We start from the raw sequence: 22,125 nt of genomic DNA on the forward strand, positions 1-22,125 counted from the left end.
CGTTGTACTGCACTTGTGCACTAACAATGACAATAAAGTTGATTATGATTATGATTATGATTAACAAGAAAGAGGACTTTGCCAAAGCTATGGTAAATGAGGAGCTTGTGGAGATACAGGATGAGATAAAAATTGATAAAGAGGAGGTACTAGAAAGGCTGGCAGTACTTAAAGTGGATAAGTTACCCGGCCTGGATGGGATGCATCCTAGGTTGCCGAGGGAAGTAATTGTGGAAATTGTGGAGGTGCTGACCACAATCTTCCAACCCTCCTTAGATGTAGGGGTGGTGCCAGAGGACTGGAGGATTGTAAATGTTACACCCTTGTTCAAAAAAGGGGAGAAGGTTAAACCTGGGAATTACAGGCCATTCAGTTTAATGTCAGTGGTGGGGAAGCTTTTAGGAACAATAATCCGGGAGAAAATGAACATCCACTTGGACAAGCATGGACTAATAAAGGAGAGCCAGCACGGATTTGTTCAGGGGAACTCATGTCTGACTAACTTGATTGAGTTTTTTTGATGAGGTAGCAGAGAGGGTGGATGAAGGCAGTGCATTTGATGTGTATATGGATAGAAAATTGGCTGAGGGATAGGAAACAGAGGGGGGGAAATTCACGGCCACCACCAGGGCTGCTGGGTTAACAGCCGCTGAAAATGGCCACAGCACTGCCGGGCAAAAATTTGCGCTGGTGACTGGAGATTTGTAGCGCAGCGCTAACTTACTGTGTAACACCCTCCTGGTGGCATTAGTGGACACCTCCAACCTAAGGTTTCAGTCCTGAAAGTGGCGTTCCAGCTTCTAACCGCCTCTGGGAGCGAGGCTGCGGAGTTTGCAATGAATTGTGGGCAATTAAAAAGGCTATGAATTGATGAGGCAATGCATTCAAAACCGATAAAAATGAAAATCAAGTTGAAAAAAATGCAGTTTTCAGCCCTTTACTGCCTTTAAAAAAAACGGCAGTGCCAAATAGCAGCCTTCAGCTCTTAAAGCAGAATTGTCTTCTGCACCTAACAAAATTGGTAGAAGTGCTTCAGCACTAACATAAATGGCTCAGCAAGCCCCGGAAGGGGCATCCAGGGTCTCGCACACACCCAGCTTTGTTCAGGGGTTCAACACTGCAAAAGAGGTCCTCTACCCATAGGCTCGCTGCAGGAGTTCCTCAGGGCAGTGTTCTAGGCCCAACCATCCTCAGTTGCTTCATCCCTCCATCATAAGGTCAGAAGTGCGGATATTCGCTGATGATTACACAGTGTTCAGTTCCATTCGCAACTCCTCAGATAATGAAGCAGTCGGTGCCCGAATGCAGCAAGACCTGGATCACATTCAGGCTTGGGCTGATAAGTGGCAGGTAACATTTGCGTCACAAAAGTGCCAGGCAATGACTATTTCCAACAAGCGAGAGTCTAACTATCGCCCCTTGACATTCAACGGCATTACCATCACCGAATCCCCCACCAACATTCTGAGGGTCACCCTTGACCAGAAGGTTAACTGGACCAGCCACATAAATACTGTGGCTACAAGAGCAGGTCAGAGGCTGGGTATTCTGCGGCGAGTGTCTCACCTCCTGACTCCCCAAAGCCTTTCCACCATCTACAAGGCACAAGTCAGGAGTGTGATGGAATACTCTCCACTTGCCTGGATGAGTGCAGCTGCAACAATGCTCAACACCATCCAGGACAAAGCAGCCTGCTTGATTGGCACCCCATCCACCATCTTAAACATTCACTTCCTCCACCACTGATGTACTGTGGCTGCAGTGTGTACCATCTACAAGATGCACTGCAGCAACTCACCAAGGCTTCTTCAGCAGCACCTCCCAAACCTGCGACCTCAACTACATAGAAGGACAAGGGCAGCAGGCGCATGGGAACACCACCACCTGCAAGTTCCCCTCCAAGTCACACACCATCCTGACTTGGAAATATATCGGCATTCCTTCATCGTCACTGGGTCAAAATCCTGGAACTCCCTCCCTAACAGCACTGTGGGAGTACCTTCACCACACGGACTGCAGCAGTTCAAGAAGGTGGCTCACCACCACCTTCTCAAGGGCAACTAGGGATGGCCAATAAATGCTGGCCTTGCCAGCGATGCCCACATCCCAGGAACGAATTTAAAAAAAAATACACATAGGGGCCAGGAGGCCCTCCAGAAAGAACAATGCAGGACCAGATCACCGAGGTCATCAGTGCAAGCAGTTTCGCCCCTCACCACTTGGTTCCAGTGCCCAAAGAAGCTTCATGACCTCAAATCACTGGTGAACGTCAGTGAATGTATCTTCAAAAGCCGTCTCCTACCAACTGCACTACTAGCCTCACACACTACTCATTGCACGACACCCACCCCCCCCCCACCACCCAATCACTCCCCTACCAACAACCCCTACCAATCATGAAGCACATCTCCCATTCCTAGCCACACCTCACCCCCTTGAAACAGACAGTGCTGGCCATTCTTGGCAGGGGCATGGCTGAGCCCTTGGCCCACGGCGGGGCAGAAAGGATACAAGGTGCTGGTATCCTCATGTTATCCTTCTGGCAATGTCCCTCTTGCTTTCCCACCCTCCCCTCAACACAACTCTATCCTTGTGCCTTCCTCATTTCACACCCAAGAAATGCAGCCTGCCCAGTCAGTGGTTGGCCAAGAAGAGGGAGAGGAGAGTGAAGAAGATGATTGATTTGACACTCCCAGCCAGCAGCTCCTCAAGGTCAACCAGCAGGGACATTTGCAGTGTCTCCCATTGAAAGTCAGCAGCCTTCCACCAGCCATGCTGCAGCCACTGGGCTAACACTCGTGATATCTGTAGGGTAGGCAAAGGCACATGAAAGACAGTCACTAAGGGAATGCACAAGGGTGATGAGTTGATTTCTTGATGTCATATTGGAAGAATAGATGTATAAAGTTGGATTGGAAAGTTTGCTTTGTGGTGGCTTTTATTTCAACGTTGTGGCCAAGAATGGTCAGTATCAGAGGGAAGGTAAGGTGTGGGACTAATGTTGAAAGGGGAATTTGGGTTATGGTCACTGGGACTGTAGGCAGATGCTTCCATCCCGGATATCCTGGCCAGAAAGGGGCTGTCTGTGTTGCACCTCTTCCGCTTCCATCTGCGAGCAGATGCTGTAAATCTGAAATAACAGTATAAAATGCTAGAAATGCTCAGCTGGTTAGGCAGCATCTCAACATGAGACGTGAACTCTGTTTCTCTCTCCACAGATGTTGCCTGACCTGCTGAGTATTTGCAGCATTTTCTGTCTTCTCAGAGGCCTTCCTTTACCATCCGAGGCCTTGCAAGCATTTAGCAACACTCCCTACACACTTAAAAAACTTTAATATCTATTGCAGAAACCCACTACTTCAATAAAATCCCCAAAAAACCAATCCAAAAGTTGAAATGCAAACTGACCTGAAAGATGTGTATGTCACCTTAAGAGGAGCTGACAGTGCCTCAGTGAGTCTGCTTGCATGCTGGGTTTACCTGGCGTGCCTGGGACCCAGCACTGAACTCAACACTAGGGTCGAAGTTCGCAGTGGTGACGTTAAGTTGGCGTGTCACCACGCCGCCACTTTTTTGCAGGATGCTGCTACTTACTGGCAGCGCTACCAGGACATCAAAAATGGAGAACGCTGTGGGAGCCGCCACCAAGTGGTGGAAGAACAGCAGCCATCACTCTCTTGACTTAACGCCACGCTAACGGGTGGCGCTAAGATAGGGAATTTCTCCCCCAGATAGTTGTGGTGAATGGCTGTTTCTTCTTTTGGAAAGAAGTATATAGTGGCATTCCCCAGGGTTCAGTAGTAGTACAGGTAGACTACCCTTTATCCGAACTTCCGAAAACCGAAACCCTCTAAAAACCGAAGGTTTTTTCGTTCAGCGTAAGTCGTGCGCACGACATGACCAGAGTGGCGCACGACTTACGCTGAGCAGGGCAGAGGGTCACTGAGTTCCCTCCTGGGTAGGAGATTGCAGGCCGAGCCGGGCAGTGTGAAGGAGGTATACCGGGAGAGTGAACCCAACAATACAGCGGCCCGTCCGATAGCTGCAGCGGCCTGTCCGATATTCTTTTATCCCCCCCCCGACCCCCGACCCCCCCCACCCTTTCGGATAAGGGATAGTGTATCCTTTTTCCGCACTTCCGAAAACCGAAATCCTCTGAAAACCGAAAGTGTTTTCGTTCAGCGTAAGTCGTGTGCACGACACCGACCCCCGCCGACCCCCACCGACCCCGACCCCCCGCCAACCCCGATCCCCGCCGACCCCCACTCCCAACCCCCCCGCCGACCCCGACCCCCCGCCGACCCCCACCCCCGACCCCCCCGCCGACCCCGACCCCCACCCCCGACAAATTTCCCAGTCTTATAAAATACCTTCCAAAATCCGAAATTTTCCGAAAACCGAAACACGGCTGGTCCCGAGGTTTTCGGATAAAGGATAGTCTACCTGTACCACTGCTGCTTTTGATATACATTAATGACTTGGACTTGAGGGCACAATTTCAAAATTTGCAGATGACAAAACTTAGAAGAGTAGTAAACAGTGAGGAAGATAGTAATAGACTTAAAGAGGCCATAGACAAGCTGGTGGAATGGGCGGACACATGGTAGTTGAAATTCAATGCAGAAAAGCGTGAGGTGATACATTTTGGTAGGAAGGATGAGGAGAGACAATACATGTTAAATGGTACAATTCTAAAGGGGGTGCAAGAACAGAGAGACCTGGGGGTGTTTGTGCACAAATCTCTGAAGGTGGCAGGACAGGTTAACAAAGCAGTTAATAAAGCACATGAGATCCTGGGCTTTGTAAATATAGGCATAGAGTACAAAAGCCAGGAAGTTATGCTAAATCTATATAAAACACTAGTTCGGCCCCAGCTGGAGTATTGTGTCCAATTCTGGGCACCGCACTTTAGGAAGAATGTGGAAGCTTTGGAGAGGGTGCAGAAGAAATTTACTAGAATGGCTTCAGGGATGAGGGAATACATAAAAAATAGGAGCAGGAGTAGGCCATTTGAACCCTCGAGCCTGCTCCGCCATTCAATATGATCATGGCTGATCTTCTATCTCAACTCCACCTTCCTGCACTATCCCCATATCCCTTGATTCCCTTAATATCCAAAAATCTATCGATCTCTGTCTTGAATATACTCAACGACTGAGCCTCCACAGCCCTCTGGGGTCAAGAATTCCAAAGATGCACCACCCTCTGAGTGAAGACATTTCTCCTCATCTCAGTCCTAAATGGCCGACCCCTTATTCTGAGACTGTGACCCCCGGTTCTAGACTCCCCAGCCAGGGGAAACATCCTCCCTGCATCTACCCTGTCAAGCCCTCTAAGAATTTTGTATGTTTCAATGAGATCACCTCTCATTCTTCTAAACTCTAGGGAATGTAGGCCTAGTCTACTCAATCTCTCGCCATAGGACAATCCCCCCATCCCAGGAACCAGTCCTGGTGAACCTTCGTTGCACTCCCTCTATGGCAAGTATATCCTTCCTTAGGTAAGGAGACCAAAACTGTACACAATACTCCAGGTGTGGTCTCGCCAGGGCCCTATAATTGCAGTAAGACATCTTTACTCTTAGACTCAAATCCTCTTGTAATAAAGGCCAACATACCATTTGCTTTCCAAATTGCTTGCTGTACCTGCATGTTAACTTTCAGTGATTCGTGTACAAGGACACCCAGGTCCCTCTGAACACCAACATTTCCCAATCTCTCACCATTTAAAAAAATACTCTGCTTTTCAATTTTCCTACCAAAGTGGATAACTTCACATTTCTCCACATTATATTTCATTTGCCATTTTCTTGCCCACTCACTTAGCTTGTCTATATCCCCTTGAAGCCTCTTTGCATCCTCCTCACAACTTACATTCCCACCCAGCTTTGTATCATCAGCAAACTTGGGTATATTACATTTGGCTCCCTCATCCAAATCATTGCTGTAGATTGTGAATAGCTGAGGCCCAAGCACTGATCCTTGCGGTACCCGAGTAGTTACAGCCTGCCAACCCAAAAATGACCCTTTTATTCCTACTCTCTGTTTTCTGTCCATTAACCAATCCTCAATCCATGCTAGTATATCACCCCCAATCCCATGAGCCCTAATTTTGTTTAATAACCTCTTGTGTGGCACCTTATCGAATGCCTTCTGAAAATCCAAATACACCACATCCACTGGTTCCCCATTGTCTATTCTGCTAATTACATAAAACTCTACCAGATTCATCAAACGCGATTTCCCTTTCATAAATCCGTGTTGACTCCGCCCAATCCTATTATTATTTTCTAAGGGGGAAAAATTCGGTTGATTTGCGCCTCCCATTAGCGCCCTGTTCCTGGGACTAGGGACAGGGTCACTGGCAAGGCTTGGAAGCTAAGCAGAGCCAGGCCTGGTTAGTACCTAGAGGGGTGACCAGGTGCAGAAGGTCACGGAAGGAGCCCCGAGGAGGGGTGGCTGGTGAGCAGGCCCGGGCGTTGGGCTGAAGATTGTCGGAATGGTGGAAATGGAATGGCGGCGCGCACAGACGCAGCGGCTTTGCTTCTCCCAGGACGGTGCTATTTACGTTTAATGTTAATGTTATTTGTACTGGACTCATGGGAGCTTGCAAGATCACATTTCTTGTTTGTGCATTGTACAATGACAATAAAGTTGAATTATTATTATTATTAAGAGGGTGCCAACGGGGCGGCAAACAACTAGCGCCTGGGCACGGCGCCACTAACACCTCCTACAAAATTCAACGGGAGGTTAGCAGCGGCAGTAACCATTAGCGCCCTGCGGCACTGCACCTCCGGTGATGATGTCATCGCCGTGCACATCACCCCAGCCGCGATCTTCGGTAGCGCGCCCTGATTTACCGCCGGACGCTATGTCCGACAGGGTCAATGGGGCCTACCTGCAGCCGGGGCTGCGCAAATTAAAGGGGAGGTGCTGTGTGGCCATTTTTGTTGCTGGCCGCCTGCCAGCACCTGCCCCCATTGCTGTTCCCGGCCTCCTGTGCAGCCCCCCTACGGGGTTCCGGCTACGCTCCATGAACCCGGCACTTCTCTTGAGTGCCGGGCTCTCTTGCCAGCACTCTGATTCCTGGTGGCCCAGCTGGGCCCCGGATCGTGCTGCGCAAGGCCCTGCCCCTTTAATAAGGGGAGGAAGGCCTGCAGTACCGCGGCGCGACGTGCCACAGCTTGTGGCGCTGCTGCACGCACCGCCGCAATATTCACTCGCAGCACCCCAAGAGGGAGGTGGGGCACTTCCAGTAGCGCCCCGCCTCCCTTTTGGGGCGCTTCCAGTGAATTTCGGGCGTGAGAGCGCTAACTTTTTCTAAAGTAGCTCCCCGGCGAAGTTAGCGCTCCAAAGGGGGCGCGACCCAATTTTGCCCCTTAAGTGCCCTGTTACCACGTCCTTAATAATAGATTCTAGCATTTTCCCTGCTACTAATGTCAGGCTAACTGGTCTGTAGTTCCCCGTTTTCTCTTTCCCTCCTTTCTTAAATAGTGGGGTTACATTTGCTACCTTCCAATCCACGGGAACCGTTCCAGAATCTCTGGAATTTTGGAAAATGACAACCAATGCATCCACTATCTTTATAGCCACCTCTTTCAAAACCCTAGGATGTAGGCCATCAGGGGATTTATTGGCTTTCAGTCCCATTAATTTCTCCAGTACAATTTTTTTACTAATACTAATTTCTTTCAGTTCCTCATTCTCATTAGACCCTTGGCTCCCCACTATTCCCGGGAAGTTTTTTCGTCTTCTTCCGTGAAGACAGACACCATGGCCATGAATTTAGTAGTGCTCAGAGGGCGGGTTTGGAGGTGGGTCCGCTGTCAAACTAGCAAAGATTGACAGCGGGTAGGAAACCCGCTGCCAACCCACCTCCTCACAAGTCTCCCAGGTATCGGGTCTGTCAGCGGAGAACTGACCTGATGCCAAGCGACGGGGGAGACAATTCAGCTCGTTAAATGGCTTGTTAAGAGCCAATTTAAGACTATTTTGAGGCTTCCTTCAAATTTTACGTTCTCCCCCACTGTTCGGGGAACCTGGCGTGTTTTTAGCCTGCTCTGATGTTTGTGAAATGCTGACAGCTGCAGAAATGGTGTAAAGGATGCTATGTTGCAGATGGAGAGTTTCAGAGGGCAGAAAATGTTGGTTACTGCATTTTTTATATATAGAGATTTCTTTAGCTTACAAATTTTTAGAGCCAACTGTATGTCCAGTACCACCTCACTGGGAGAACCTCTCTCACCATTAACAGGTCGCTTCTGTCATCACACCTGCAGCTGCCATCTATTGCAGCAACAATTGCAGCCCTAGAAAAGATCAGGCTGTGGTCCTCTGAATCCTTCCACACTCAGCCCCAACACAAACATCACCAAGCTCATCACCAACCTTCTCCGCCATCACCTGATGCTGCACTGGACACAGGGCATCAGCCCCTGACAACATTGCTGCCCGGGAGGCCAGCGATGGTATCACCATGGCCAGATTTTCTTCTTGATGCTGTAAACCCTGGCTGCCACATGATGCGTCAGGTTGACACCGTCCCACACCAGCACCGTGAAACATCCCTTTAATGTCCAAGCCATTCCATGCACACTCATCACTATAGTGGCGGGGGGGCGGAGTTATGTCTCAACAATCACTGGAACTCAGTAAGACACTTCTCAAGGTGCACACAGATCTGTCCAATAAGGGGCAGTGTTGGGAAAAGAGATTTCACTGTATGACAACACATTACCAGAAACTTCACATGGACATTGGCTAAACCTCTCAAGTGCCCAGCCTTGTGTGTTGTTAGTTGGTATGCTTGCAGTAGGATGAGGGAGAGTGTGAGGGGTGGCTAGTGAGATGGGGAAGTGATAAAGTAGATAGAGGGGATTGGGTGGAGTTGCAAGGTAAGTTGGTGTGAGTAAGGATGTGCAGGAGAAGAGTATGGAAGGCAGAGTGATGGGGATGTGTTGAGTGACACAGCAGGGTGAGTTTTGCAGTAATGTTTCGTGATCCACTGAGATCATTGCAAGGTTGGCACCACTGCAGCCAGGGACTCCTGATGACTTCCCTGCTTTTGCCCTCCTGTGCAATGTGCAACCAGGCCGCGTTGGTGTCCTGGGGAGGTCTCTTCCACCCATTAGAAGGGAAGAGAACCTCCCTGCGTGCTGTGACTCCCTCCATAAGCATATGGAGGGAGTCATTGGAGAGCCTTGGTGCAAGCGTTCATCTTTGTGCAGTGTTTGCAGCACCTCAATGCTGTCAAACACTGACAGAATAACTGTCAAACTCCATGTGGATATGGTCCCTTTAAGGAAACCGGCTGATGACACATCATCAAATGACGTCATCAGACCTGCTTCCTGTTAATTGGCCGGGAAGCCCGCAGGGTGGGCTTAACAAGGTCAATCAAGAGAAAATCACATTTACAGAGCGGCTGCAGCTGGGAGCAGGACCGGAACCAGGAAACCAGCTCTCCCGCCACCATCCCGCCTCCTCCATTAAATTCACAGCCAAAGTATTTGTTTAATTTCTCTGCCATTTCCTTATTCCCCATTATAATTTCTCCTGTCTCAGCCTGTAAGGGACCCACGTTTACTTTCGCTAATCTTTTCCTTTTTAAATACCTATAGAAGCTTTTACAGTCTGTTTTTATGTCTCTCACTAGTTTACTCTCATATTCTATTTTCCTTTCTTTATCAATTTCTTGGTCCTCCTTTGTTGAATTCTAAAATCCTTCCAATCCTCAGGCTTACTGCTCTTCTTGGCAACATTATAAGCCTCTTCCTTTGATCTAATACTATCTTTAACTTCTCTTGTTAGCCTCAGTTGGACCACTTTGTGCCTTAAAGGAATGTATATTTGTTGTAAATTATGTATTAATTCTTTAAATGCTAGCCATTGCTTGTCTACCATCATACCTTTTAATGTAGTTTCCCAATCTACCTTAGCCAACTCGCCCCTCATACCTACATAGTTTGCTTTGTTTAGATTTAAGACCCTAGTTTCTGATTTAACTAAATCACTTTCAAACTCAATATAAAATTCTATCATATTATGGTCACTACAGTTACGTGGATAGACTAGAGAAGCTGGGGTTGCTCTCCTTAGAGCAGAGAAGGCTAAGAAGACATTTTATACAGGTGTTTAAAATCATGAAGGATTTAGAGAGTAAATAAAAAGAAACTGTTTCCAATGGCTGAAGAGTCGATAACCAGAGGGCACAGATTTAAGGTGATGAGCAAAAGAACCAGAGGTGACATGAGGAAAAACCTTTTACACAGCGAGTGGATAGGGTTTGGAATGCGCTGCATGATAGGGCGGTGGATACAGATTCAATAGTAGCCTTCAAAAGGGAATTGGATAAATACTTGAAGGAGTAAAAATTGCAGGGATTTGGGGAAAGAGCGGGGGAGCGGGACTAACTGGATTGCTCTTTGAAAGAGCCGGCGCAGACTCGATGGGCTGAACGGCCTCCTTCTGTCCTGTACCGTTCTATGCTCAGTGCTTGGCAACTATAATATGGGGGTTTAGAACTCAAACTGGATGTCACCCAATCGCTATTTCCTGATTTACCTGACCTTCCCTTTAGTCGTTTTCAGCCTTGTTCGCCAAATAATTTTGTTTTTAAATAATGAATTCTACTTCCCCCCATATTTACCCAGACTGCAGTGACTGTGTGCAAAATAATGGTCCTTTATGACACAGTAAACTGGTCATCCACCTATCTGGATACTGTTCGGAATCTCTTGGACATCTGGGCCTAGAAATTCAGTGGGCCTTGCGCCCACTTAGCGCCTAAAGAGGTCTTTTGCGCCGGCGGGGTGGTAGCGCGGAAATTGAGTGCAGCGGTATTGGCGGCGGTAGCCGTTCGCGCTGTGCCGGGACCGATGACGTCATCGGTGTGCGCGGTGGCCCGTAATGCCCCGAAACCGCGCCGATCCCCATATTTATTTGCGGCCGCCTCCACCGAAGCGGGCGCAAACAGCGACCAGAAAACGGGGCCGTCCTGCTGCCATAGTGGGGCGCTTTAAAGCGGAAGGTGCGGCCAGCCGCTTTTTCGGCGGCCGCCTGCCCGCACCTCCTTCCCCGGCCTCCTCCACCCCCCCCCGCAGCATTGCCGGCTGGTTTCCGTGGAGCCAGGCACTTCTCCGTTGTGCCGGGCTCTTTTGCCGGCACTCGCGATCGGGGCTCCGGCCGTTGCAGGCACCTCCCCCTTAAGAGAAGGAGGAGGCCTGCAGTACCGCAGCCTGCCGCACCGCATCGGGTGGCGCTGCGGCAACTAGCGCGCCGATATTCAGTTGCAGCGCCCCAAACGGAGGCGGGCACACCCTGGTATAGCGCCCGCTTCCGAATTGGGGCGCAGAAGACGAATATACGGCGTGCGCTAATGCCTCCCTGCCCAGCGCTAACTTTTGGGCGCGAGCGAGCTGCCCGCGCCCAAGTGAATTTCTAGGCCCTGTAGTCCAATCTTCAATCCTAAAATCAGGAGTATCCTTATTCATTGACTTCTTCCTTATCTCAAGTCACTAGAACTCTGTGACTCAACTCTTACTTTCACTTTCCCCCCCTCACTTCTTGTCCGGCCTACTCACTCAGGCTGCTCTGTGACACACCCTTCAAACCAAACCACTGACTCAATAATCCAACTGAGATCAGTAGCAATTAGAAAAAAACGTTCAGCTGATCTTTAACTTTCAATGAATGGAAAACACCAACTAATTGGAGCTGCTTTCTTTAAAACAGAGGAGTTTACAGGTTGATTTGATAAAATGAGAGCACAGAAGGAGGTCTTTCAGCCCATTGTGCCTGTGCCGGCATGTTGAAAGAACTATTCAATTAGTTCCACTTCCCCCCAGCTCATTCCCCATCGTCCGATAATGTTTTCCCTTCCAGTATTTATCCAATTCCCTTTTGAAAGTTACTATTGAATCTGCTTCCAGCACCCTTTCAGGCAGCGCATTCCAGATCCTAAAAACTCGCTGCGTAAAAAAAATTCCCCTCAGGTATGTGGGCCTAGAAATTCAGTATCGCCATGTTTGGGGCGTTATAGTCGAGCGGGCGAGAAATTTAGCGCCCGGCGCAAATTATCGCCACCTTCAGCTAAATTGACCTGCTTCGCCCCAAGAGGTGCTTGGAGCGCTAAAGCAGGCGCTGCACGACTGTCCTAAGGCGCTAAGCCGGAGAAGCGACGTGCTACCACTGAGGGCGGGCGCAGCGCAGGTGCGGCCAGTTAGCGATTGCAGGCAGACACGCTGGCGCCGGTCAGCTCTTAAAGGGGGCGGGTCGATTTGGATTGCTGCCACGCCCTGCACATTGGAGCCCTGATTCTCGGCCTGGACAGACCTGCTGCCACATTCTAACGCCTAGGACCATGGAGAGGGCCAGGGAGCGAGCGCAGCGGTTCAGTGAGGGTGCCCTGAAGGTTCTGGTTGGCGCAGTGGAGCGCAGGGGATCTATCCTGTTTCCGGACAGTGGCAGGAGGCCACTGCCCACCGACTACTGCAAAGCTTGGAGGGAGGTGGCTCACAGAGCGACCTCCAGCAGCATGGTGCCTAGGACCCCTGTGCAATGCAGGAAGAAGTTCAATGACATCACTCGGGTTGTCAGTGTGAGTACCCTTTTCAGTATCCTCTTCATCCCTGCATGTCCACCTCACTTTATGGCCAAAGGGTCCTGAAAGCCCCAATGCCCAGCCCTCATCCAACACCTATGGGCCTTTCATGAAACTCACATGCACATTCACCACTTTACACACTGTAAGGGCTATTCAACCATGGGAGGCAGTGCAGCCAAGATCAGGGCTTCACACTGTAAAGGCTATTCCACCATGGGAGGCAGTGCAGCCAAGATCAGGGCTTCACACTGTAAGGGCTATTCCACCATGGGAGGCAGTGCAGCCAAGATCAGGGCTTCACACTGTAAGGGCTATTCGACCATGGGAGGCAGCGCAGCCAAGATCAGGGTTTCACACTGTACTCAGAGCCCGTCCTTTCTCTTGCAGGGCAAGCTGGCCCACAATAGGAAACAGCAGCAACGGACCGGGGGAGGTCGGCCTCACCTTAAAGACCTCAGCGATCTGGAGCAGTGAGTCAGCGGATTATGGCAGGCTGGCTGATTGGCCCCGTCGCCACTGGAGATGCCGCCCCCGTTCTGGACAGCGATGGTAAGGTCATCCCCTTTTTGACCTCTCTCCTTCCACTTGTGCCTCACACCAGCATCCTTTGCCACTGTCGAACCAATACAGTGCATTGCAGCACTCACGCCTCCCTCGCTGCCGCCCTGTCCTCACACTAAAGCAACTCTTGTACCTCCCTGCTTTCAGATGGTGAATCGCCAGGCGAGGAGGCGGGCCCTCAAGCTGCCACTGTGAGTGATTCTGAAGGCGATGAGGAAGAGGAAGCCGGACCATCAGTGCCACCCTCAGCCGAGGCAGTCCATGACCATAATGGGGACACGTCTTCCCTGGAGGGGAGCAGGGGGGAAGGGTCTGAGGAGGGTAAAGCTCCGGGGCCCAGCAGGCTGCAGCAATGTGGGGGGGTTAGGGAAGCTCGGCGGCCTTCTCCCCAGAGGGAGAGTCTGGCCTCCAGTCCTGCTACAGTGAGCGCAGAAGAGGTGCGGCTCCTCGCTGAAATGGGCACCCAGGTGGAGCAGAGGCACACTGAGCTCATGGCTGCAGTGGCAAGGATGCCCAACTCCATAGAGTCACTGGCAAAGAGAGTCCAGGACTTCGGTGCAGCACAGGCAAGGAGTCTGCAGGACTTCGGTGCAGCACAGGCAGCACAGGCGGCTTCCACGCAAGTGCTTAGTGGAGCAATGCAGTCAGTGGCTGGTCTGTTGCAGACACAGATTGAGGCCACACGAGCACTGACTGCTGCCACCCTCGCTGCATCGGGCACGAATCGCCGGGGCCCTCTCCGCGCCGCAGAAGGCCAGCAGTCTGTGCTTCAGCAGATTGCTCCGCATGCTGCAGTGCTGCCCCGTGGGAGTGCCAGTGTGTCGCCCGACCAGGGAGTGCCTGTCCTCTGTCAGGATGGCAGCATTCCTGCTGCCAACACTGTCACTTCTCCACTGCAGCTGCCACCACCCGTAGGACAGACTGATGCCGCCCAAGCAGAGTTGGAGCAGTCAGCAGCCGGGCCCTCCAGGCCCAGAGCTGGTCCAGGCCATCCCCCAAGGGCATCTGCAGTCTCAGTTTCTGACACTCAGCAGCCTTCCCCCAGCCTTGCTGCAGCCACTGGGGTCCCATTGCGGAGGAGCTGCAGGGTGGGAAGGGGCCAATCTCGCAAGCGAAGCAGATCACCCTCGAAGGGCAAAAAGTAGGAGGTGTGGCAAAATGCTGTTAATATTTTTAGTGAAGGCCGAGGATCGTGGTCATTTTTTGTTAACTCTTTTGTTCATTGTCTCCAAGTTGTGAGAGCCAGTTATGTGTCTGACTGCTTTTTTTGGGGTTTCTCTCTATTACTTTGTCATGCGGGAAGGGCACACAGTTTGTTAAATAAAGAAGTGTCTTTATTCAGATTGTGCATGTTTGCTCTTTGAACTATTTGTGGCCTTGACCGGCTCAGGGTTTGCGGAACCATTCCATTCATGTTCTTTCAATGGCACAAGCCATTCCCTCAGAGGGGGCCTAGAACCGACTTGCAATAAGCCGCTGATGGACGGCCCTTGCACGTTGTGCTTCCCTCCCATCTTAGTGCTCCTGCTCCTCCTCCTCCTCCTCCTCTGCTGGTGCTCCAATGTCTGCTGGCAGTGGCTGAGTCCTGAGGATTGCCAGGTTATGCAGCATGCAGCACACTACAACGAAATGGGAGACTCGCTCAGGCGAGTACTGAAGGGCTCCCCCGGAATGGTCCAGACAGCGGAACCGTTGCTTTAGCACACCGATTGTGTGCTCAATGATGTTCCTGGTCGCTTGATGGCTCTCATTGTATCATTCTTCAGCAGGGGTGCTGGGCACAGGGAGCAGGGTCATCAGCCAGGTGCACAGAGGATAGCCCTTGTCGCCGAGAAGCCAGCCTCCTGGGTGAGCCGGGACTTCGAAAAGGCCTGCCACAGAAGTCTGGCGCAGGATGAAGGCATCGTGGCTGCTGCCTGGAAAGCGGGCATTGACAGCTAGTATCAGCTGTCTGTGGTCACACACCAACTGCACGTTCAACGAATGGAACCCCTTCCAGTTGCGGTAATCCTCGGCATTCTCTTGAGGCACCCGCAAAGCCACATGCATGCAGTCAATGGCGCCCTGGACCATTGGGAAGGCCGCTATTGTTGCAAATCCCATTGCGCGCTCTTGCTGCTTGTCCAGGGTCATGGGGAAGGAAATGTACTGATGTCTCCTTTTGAAGGGGGCATTCGTGACTTGGCGGATGCAGCAATGCACCGCGAACTGGGAGACATTGGCAATGTCCCCAGTAGCGGATTGGAAGGAGCCGGGGTGGCATAGAAGTTGAGAGCCACTGTCACCTTCACTGCCACCGACAGAGACGTCCTGCTCCTCAGCTGAGGCTGCAGATCTGGCTGAAGCAGGTGGCAGAGCTCAGTGACCACCTCCCTGCTGAAGCGAAGCCTCCGAATACACTGCTCCTCAGACATGTTGAGGTAGGAGAACTGCTGGCGGTATACCCTGGGAGGGTAAGGCCCCCTGTGCCGACGCCTGTTGGCCCTCCTCCGTCTGGCCATGATTGGCACTCTCTCTCGGCGTCTCTGAGCCCTCTCAATGCAATGGAGAAACCCAACATTTCCACCCATTGCAGCCCCCATTATATGTGGCCACTCAAGGCTATGGCACTGAAAAATCAATCCAACTGCAAAGTTCTGGGCTGAAGCCAGAAGTACCTGTGCGAGCGCTGACTCAATGCAGAAAGCTCTCTCCCTTTGTCTCTCTGCAAATCTCTCTCTCTCTCACAGAAGGAGTGGTGCAAAAATGGCTACCACTAAGAAGCTAGGAAGAGCCCCCTTTAAATAGCACCCCCCTCCCCGGCCCCACAGCGACTGGGAACCGTTCCAGTCAACCAGTCGCTGGGAGCGCCAGGCGCAAAGAAGGGGGGCGCCACTGAAGTTCCGGTTCGGGGCGCCCCAAGGGCGTTGCACCATGAAATGACGTCAGGATCTGCGCGCGCAGCTGAGCGGGCGTTGCGGTTTTGCGCCGCCGCTAAATGGCCGCTCAATGTCACGAGAGGGGCAGGTCACGCAGCGCCCGGGCGCTAGCCACTTCGCGCCCACTTATCGCCCTCTTAAGGCGCTAACGGCTGGCGCTAACAACTGAATCTCTCCCACGTGGTGCTTAAAATTATGAAGGGTTAGAACAGCGTAGATAGAAACAGTGATTGAGGAATCTAGAATGAAGAGAGATAAATACAAGATTAAATGTAAGAGATTTAAGACAGAGAGCAGGAGAAACCTTTTTACACTGATGGGTTATGAGGTTGTGGAATGGATTACCAGAGTTAGTGACTAATGGGGGAACAATTGAGTTGTGCCCCCTTTGGGGTGCTAACTTCGCCAGGGCGCTACCTTTAACACCCCGAAAAAATTAGCACCCCCTCCCACCATGGCCGAAATTCATCAGTAGCGCCCCAAGAGGGAAGTGGGGCGCTACTGGAAGCTCCCCGCATCCCTCTTGGGGCGCTGCGAGGGAATATCACAGCGTTATGTGCCACGGTATTGCAGGCCTTCCTCCCCTTCTTAAAGGGGAGGGGCCTTGCGCAGCGCGACCCGGGCCCCAGCTGAGCCTGCCGGGAACAGAGTGCCGGCAAAAGAGACCGGCACTCAGGGGCGCAGCCGGCACTCCATGGCCGGGGGGGGGGGGGTGCTCAGGAGGCCGGGGACGGCAATGGAGGCAAGTGCTGGCAGGCGGCCAGCAACAAAAATGGCCGCCCGGCACCTCGTCTTTAATTAGCGCCACCCCAGCCTCAGGTAGGACCCCCTGACCCGGTCGGACATAGCGGCCGGTGGTAAGTCAGGGGGCGCTACTGAAGATCGCGTCCGGGGCACTGCACACGGCGATGACGCCATCGCCGGCGGTGCAGAGCCGCAGGCTGCTAACGGTTACCGCCGCTGCTAACCTCCCGCTGAATCTCGTGGGAAGCATTGGCGGCACCACGCCCGGGCGCTAGTTGCTTTCCGCCCCGTTAGCGCCCTCTTAGGGTGCTCACAGTGTAATGTATATACCTTTAAGGGGGGAACTATCTTTTACAGCTCATGTATACTGCAGTACCGACAGTGACCACACCTGTATATAGCACTGAGTAGTAATCTGTACAGATCAGTTCCAGTATGAGCCACGTTGAGTAAACACCTGTTGTACCGTTCTCCTGCAGTCTGTGTCTTATTATACACGGACACAACACGCAGGAGGCGCAAAGCAACCAGATTTCTCCCCCCATGTCAACATTTAAAAATAGGTTAGATAGCTAGTAAAGTAAAGGGGAATAAAGGGATATGGAAACAAATGGGCTCATGGGATTGGTACTACAGGTCATGTGCAGGATAAACATCAGCACGAACTGGTTGGGCTGAATGTCCTGTTTCCGTGTTGTAATTCTCTGTAACAGTTGTGTATTATTTTTCTGACAGACTTCATGAGCCAAGGCCCTCTAACAACACTCACCTGCCAACCTCCGAACACCTCCCTGAATCTGCAGCAACGGCAGCTTTCTCGAAGGAATAAACTGGCACTTCCTTGGACTTCAGCCCAAAGTACAGGCCCAGGAAGAGGATGAGGGCAGCCAGTACCACAACTACACAAGCAAGGAGTCCTTTCGTTCTGACTTTCATTTTTCTAACAGGAACAGCTGGAGGTTCAGATCTGCGTGGGATCTCCAAGAGGATGTCGGAAACGGCCATCGTGATCAGGAGACTTCAACTTAAAACAGAGTAGAACACTGATGAATAAAAACCCGTTGACGTTCTGTCACAAAGCCCACACTTGTGATATAATACAGTTACTGAGGTTACTGATATCGATCATGAATTATTTTGAGCAGGTAGAGCCCGGGCAGAAAGGGGCTGTCTATGTTGTTACCTCCCTTCCTCTTCTTCTTCCTCTTCCGGTTCCTTCACTTCCTATTACACTTCTTCCTGCTCCTGTGCTCACTAATATTAAAGCTACAGACCCTGGGCACACTAATATTACACCTACAGGCCCTGTGCACACTAATATTACACTGTTGAGATACCGCGGCAAACGTGGGAGTCGAGACCAGAGCTAGTAAACAGAACAGCTTTTTATTTCAGCCTCATGGCAAAACAGGAACTGGAAGAGCCCGCGCCTGACTTAAATACTCCCCAGACAGGAAGTGCTCCCGGCAGCCTGTCCCTGTGGGAAACAAGTTGCTGGAGGAAAGGGCCCCCGGTTGGGGGCGTCTGCTTAAACTGTCCGTACCGCCGTGAGCGGATTGTGTCCAGTGGTGGCGTGTCGCCACAGAGCTCCCCCCAGAATCCGCTTAGGAGGAGTGGACGAGTCGTGACGGTGGTCTGATGGTTCTGCCGCAGCGGCTCTGCGTGATCGCCGGTCTAGTTGGCGGGGCCTGGCGGTTCGCCGCCGGCTGTGCTGGCTTGCTGGCGGGACGGCCTCTAGTTGGAGGCCGGGCCACGGGGACCTGTTCCCCTGGTTCTGTGTGTGCTGGTTTGAGCCGGTCGATGGAGACTGTCTCGACCCTGTCGCCGAGTCGCAGCTTGAAGACATTGTCCCCGGTTTGTAGTACTTCGTACGGTCCGTCGTACGGGGGTCGCAGGGGTCCGCGGTGCGCGTCGTGTCGCACGAAGACGAAGCGCGCCTGCTGTAAATTTGGCGGAACGTGAGGTGCGAGTTCGCCGTGTCGGTTGACCGGAAGTGGGGCGAACTGCTGAGCGGAAGAGAAAAAGTTGAGCCGCTGCTGGTCGGCCGACCAAGGCGTGGTGGCCTCCGGAAGGAATTCGCCTGGGACGCGCAGCGGCTGTCCGTAGACGAACTCCGCTGCCGAGGACTGGAGGTCTTCTTTGACCGCGGTGCATAGGCCTAGTAGTACCCACGGTAGGCGGTCAGTCCAGGTACTGTCCTGCAGGCTGGCGCGGAGTGAGGCCTTGAGTGACCGGTGGAAGCGTTCACAAAGCCCGTTGGCCTGCGGGTGGTACGCCATGGTTCGGTGGAGCGTCACACCGAGGTTGCGTGCAGTGGCCGTCCAGAGTTCGGAGGTGAACTGGGCGCCTCTGTCAGAGGTTATGTCGGCCGGTACGCCGAACCTAGCTACCCAAGTGTTAACGAACGCCCTGGCGATGTCGGCTGTGGTGGTGGAGGTCAGCGGCACTGCCTCAGGCCAGCGTGTGTAGCGGTCGACCATCGTGAGGAGATAAGTCTGGCCTTGCGATGGCGGCAGGGGCCCGACGACGTCGACGTGTACGTCGTCGAAGTGGCGGCTGGGTACCTCGAAGTCTCCCAGGGGTGCTTTTGTATGCCGTTGTACCTTAGCCCGTTGGCAGGCGAGGCAGGAGGTGGCCCAAGTCCGAACATCTCTGCTGAGGCCGCGCCAGACGAAACGCTGGGAGAGGAGTTTGACGGACGCGCGGGAACCCGGGTGGGAGAGCCCGTGGAGCGCGTCGAAGACGCGGCGGCGCCAGGTTTCAGGGACGACCGGCCTGGGTTGGCTGAGTGTGATGTCGCAAGTAACTGCCGTGGCTTCGGGCCCGTGCGCGACCTTGGCTAGGCGTAGCCCTGGCAGGCTGGTAGCCGCCGAGAGGAGGTCTGGGTCCGTGAGCTGGGCCGCTGCTAGTTGCGCGTAGTCGACCGCGAGGTGATTCGCGCAGATGGTGGGACGGGAAAGGCAGTCGGCGACAATGTTGTCTCTACCGGAGACGTGCTGGATGTCCGTGGTAAACTCGGACACGGCTGCGAGCTGGCGTTGCTGCCGAGCGGACCAGGGTTCGGTGTGCTTGGCCATCGCGTATGTGAGTGGCTTGTGGTCCACGTACGCGGTGAAGGGGCGGCCTTCCAGGAGGAACCTGAAATGGCGGACCGACAGGTGGAGCGCGAGAAGCTCGCGGTCGAAAGTGGAGTATTTGACCTCCGGGGGGCGCAGTTGGCGGCTGTAGAAGGCGAGTGGCTGCCACGCGCCATTAACCCACTGCTCGAACACGGCCCCGACCGCGTGGTCGGAGGCGTCGGTGGTGAGCGCGACCCGGGCGTCGGCCCTCGGGTGCGCGAGCGGAGTGGCGTCGGCGAGCGCGTTTTTGGTGGCATCGAAGGCGGCTGACGTGTCAGTGGTCCAGGCTATGGCCATCTTGCCGGATTTACCTCGGAGGGAGTCGTATAGGGGCTTCATGAGGGCTGCAGCTCTGGGGATGAACCTGTTGTCGAAGTTCACCATCCCGAGGAACTCCTGGAGGCCCTTGATGGTTGTGGGGCGGGGGAACTGCTGGACGGCCTGCACCTTGTTGGGCAGGGGGACGGCCCCAGCAGGGGTGACCGAGAAAATCGATCTCGGTTAGGCCGAATTGGCACTTCGCCGGGCTGAGGATGAGCCCGTGTTGGGCTAGGCGCCCGAACAGGACGCGAAGGTGTTCGAGGTGTTCCTGTTTGGAGGAGCTGGCCACGAGAATGTCGTCTAGATAGACGAATAGGAAGTCCAGGTCCCGCAGGACCGAGTCCATAAGGCGCTGGAAAGCCTGTGCTGCATTCTTGAGGCCGAAGGGCATCCTCAGGAACTCGAACAGGCCGAATGGGGTGATGACGGCTGTTTTGGGGATGTCCGCGGGGTGTACGGGGACTTGGTGGTAACCGCGCACCAGGTCGACTTTGGAAAAGACGGTTCGTCCGGCCAGCCGGGCCGAGAAGTCCTGGATGTGAGGCACCGGGTATCGGTCGGGGGTGGTGGCGTCGTTAAGGCGGCGGTAGTCCCCACAAGGGCGCCAGCCTCCGCCGGGCTTAGGGGCGATGTGGAGGGGCGAGGCCCAGGGGCTGCTGGAGCGGCGGATGATGCCGAGTTGTTCCATGGTGGTGAACTCGGCCCGCGCGATTTCCAGCTTGGCCGGGTTGAGCCTGCGGGCGTGGGCAGAAACTGGAGGGCCGGTGGTGGGGATATAGTGCTCCACCCCGTGTTTGGCGGCTTTGGCCGAAAAGGTCGGGTTGGTGAGGGCGGGAAACTCGGCTAGGAGTGCCGAGTAGTCGTCCACGGCCCTGGCGAGGCAGTAGGTCGTCAGGCCGGCCGAACGGTCCGGGGTAAAGGCGCAGGGGATGGTGGCCATAGTGTTGGCGTCGACGAGGCGGTGCCTCGGAATGTCGACAAGGAGGCCGTGGGCACGTAGGAAGTCGGCGCCGATGAGTGGGCAGAGGACCTCGGCGGTGAGGAGCTCCCAGCGGTAGCGGCGGCCCGCGAGGTCGAGCGTGACCATGCGGGTGCCATATGTGCGGATGTCCGAGCCATTGGCGGCAGCCAGCGTGATACCTCGTGTGCCGCGTTGGATTTCGAGGGTGGAGGCGGGGGTGATGCTGTGCTGGGCCCCTGTGTCGCACAGAAATCGGCGGTTGGTTCTGTCGTCAGTGACGTACAGTAGAGGCCCCTTTTGCCCCATGGCCATCGCGGGGGCCGGTGCGGGGGGGGAATTGAAGGTACACGGTGGCGTGCAGCGTTGGGCCTTAGTGCCAAAACGGGTGTGGTAGTAACAGTGGCCTGGAGTGGCAGGGCGGGCGGGCCTGGTGGGCCGGGGAGACCGCGTGGTCGTTGCCGCGAGGTCGGGCGTGATGTCGCGCGCGGACTGTGCAGAGAGCAGCCGGTCGGCCTTTTCTGCTATGTCATTCAGGTCCGTGGAGCCGGACTCCACAATGAGCGGGCGGATGCTGGCGGGAAGCTGCCGAATGAAAAGCGTGCGAAAGAGGGCGCCAGGGGGCTTGTCGTCCGCGAGGGACAGCATGTGGGAAAGCAGGTCTGATGGTGAAGCGTCACCGAGACCGGGGAGGTCAAGGAGCTGGCAGTGGCGCTGGTAAGAGGACGTTTGAAATTTTTTAAGGAGCGCAGCCTTCAGATGTTCGTACTTGCCAGTCTGTGGTGGGTCCTGCAGCGCTGCCCAAACTTTGGGGACGGTCGCGTACGTGAGTGAGGAGACGAGGTAGTCGTACTTCGTGGTGTCGCCTGTGATGCCTTTCAGCCGGAATCTGGACTCG

General features: G+C 53.6%; 1 protein-coding gene across 1 annotated transcript in view; it reads right to left on the reverse strand.

The window, feature by feature from the left end:
- The window catches only part of LOC147104928 (glutathione hydrolase 1 proenzyme-like), a 136,527-nt gene extending 118,527 nt beyond the window's left edge, over nt 1–18,000 (reverse strand). Inside the window, exon 1 of the mRNA XM_085962066.1 lies at nt 17,599–18,000. Within this exon, the coding sequence (XP_085818192.1) occupies nt 17,599–17,834 (236 nt within the window). The 5' untranslated portion in view covers nt 17,835–18,000. The remainder of the gene's footprint in view (nt 1–17,598) is intronic.
- Between the last annotated feature and the right edge of the window lie 4,125 nt (nt 18,001–22,125).

The sequence above is a fragment of the Somniosus microcephalus genome, chromosome 19 (genome assembly GCF_052327205.1).
Source record: "Somniosus microcephalus isolate GS21.2 chromosome 19, FLI_Smic_1.0, whole genome shotgun sequence".
Lineage (NCBI taxonomy): Eukaryota > Metazoa > Chordata > Chondrichthyes > Squaliformes > Somniosidae > Somniosus > Somniosus microcephalus.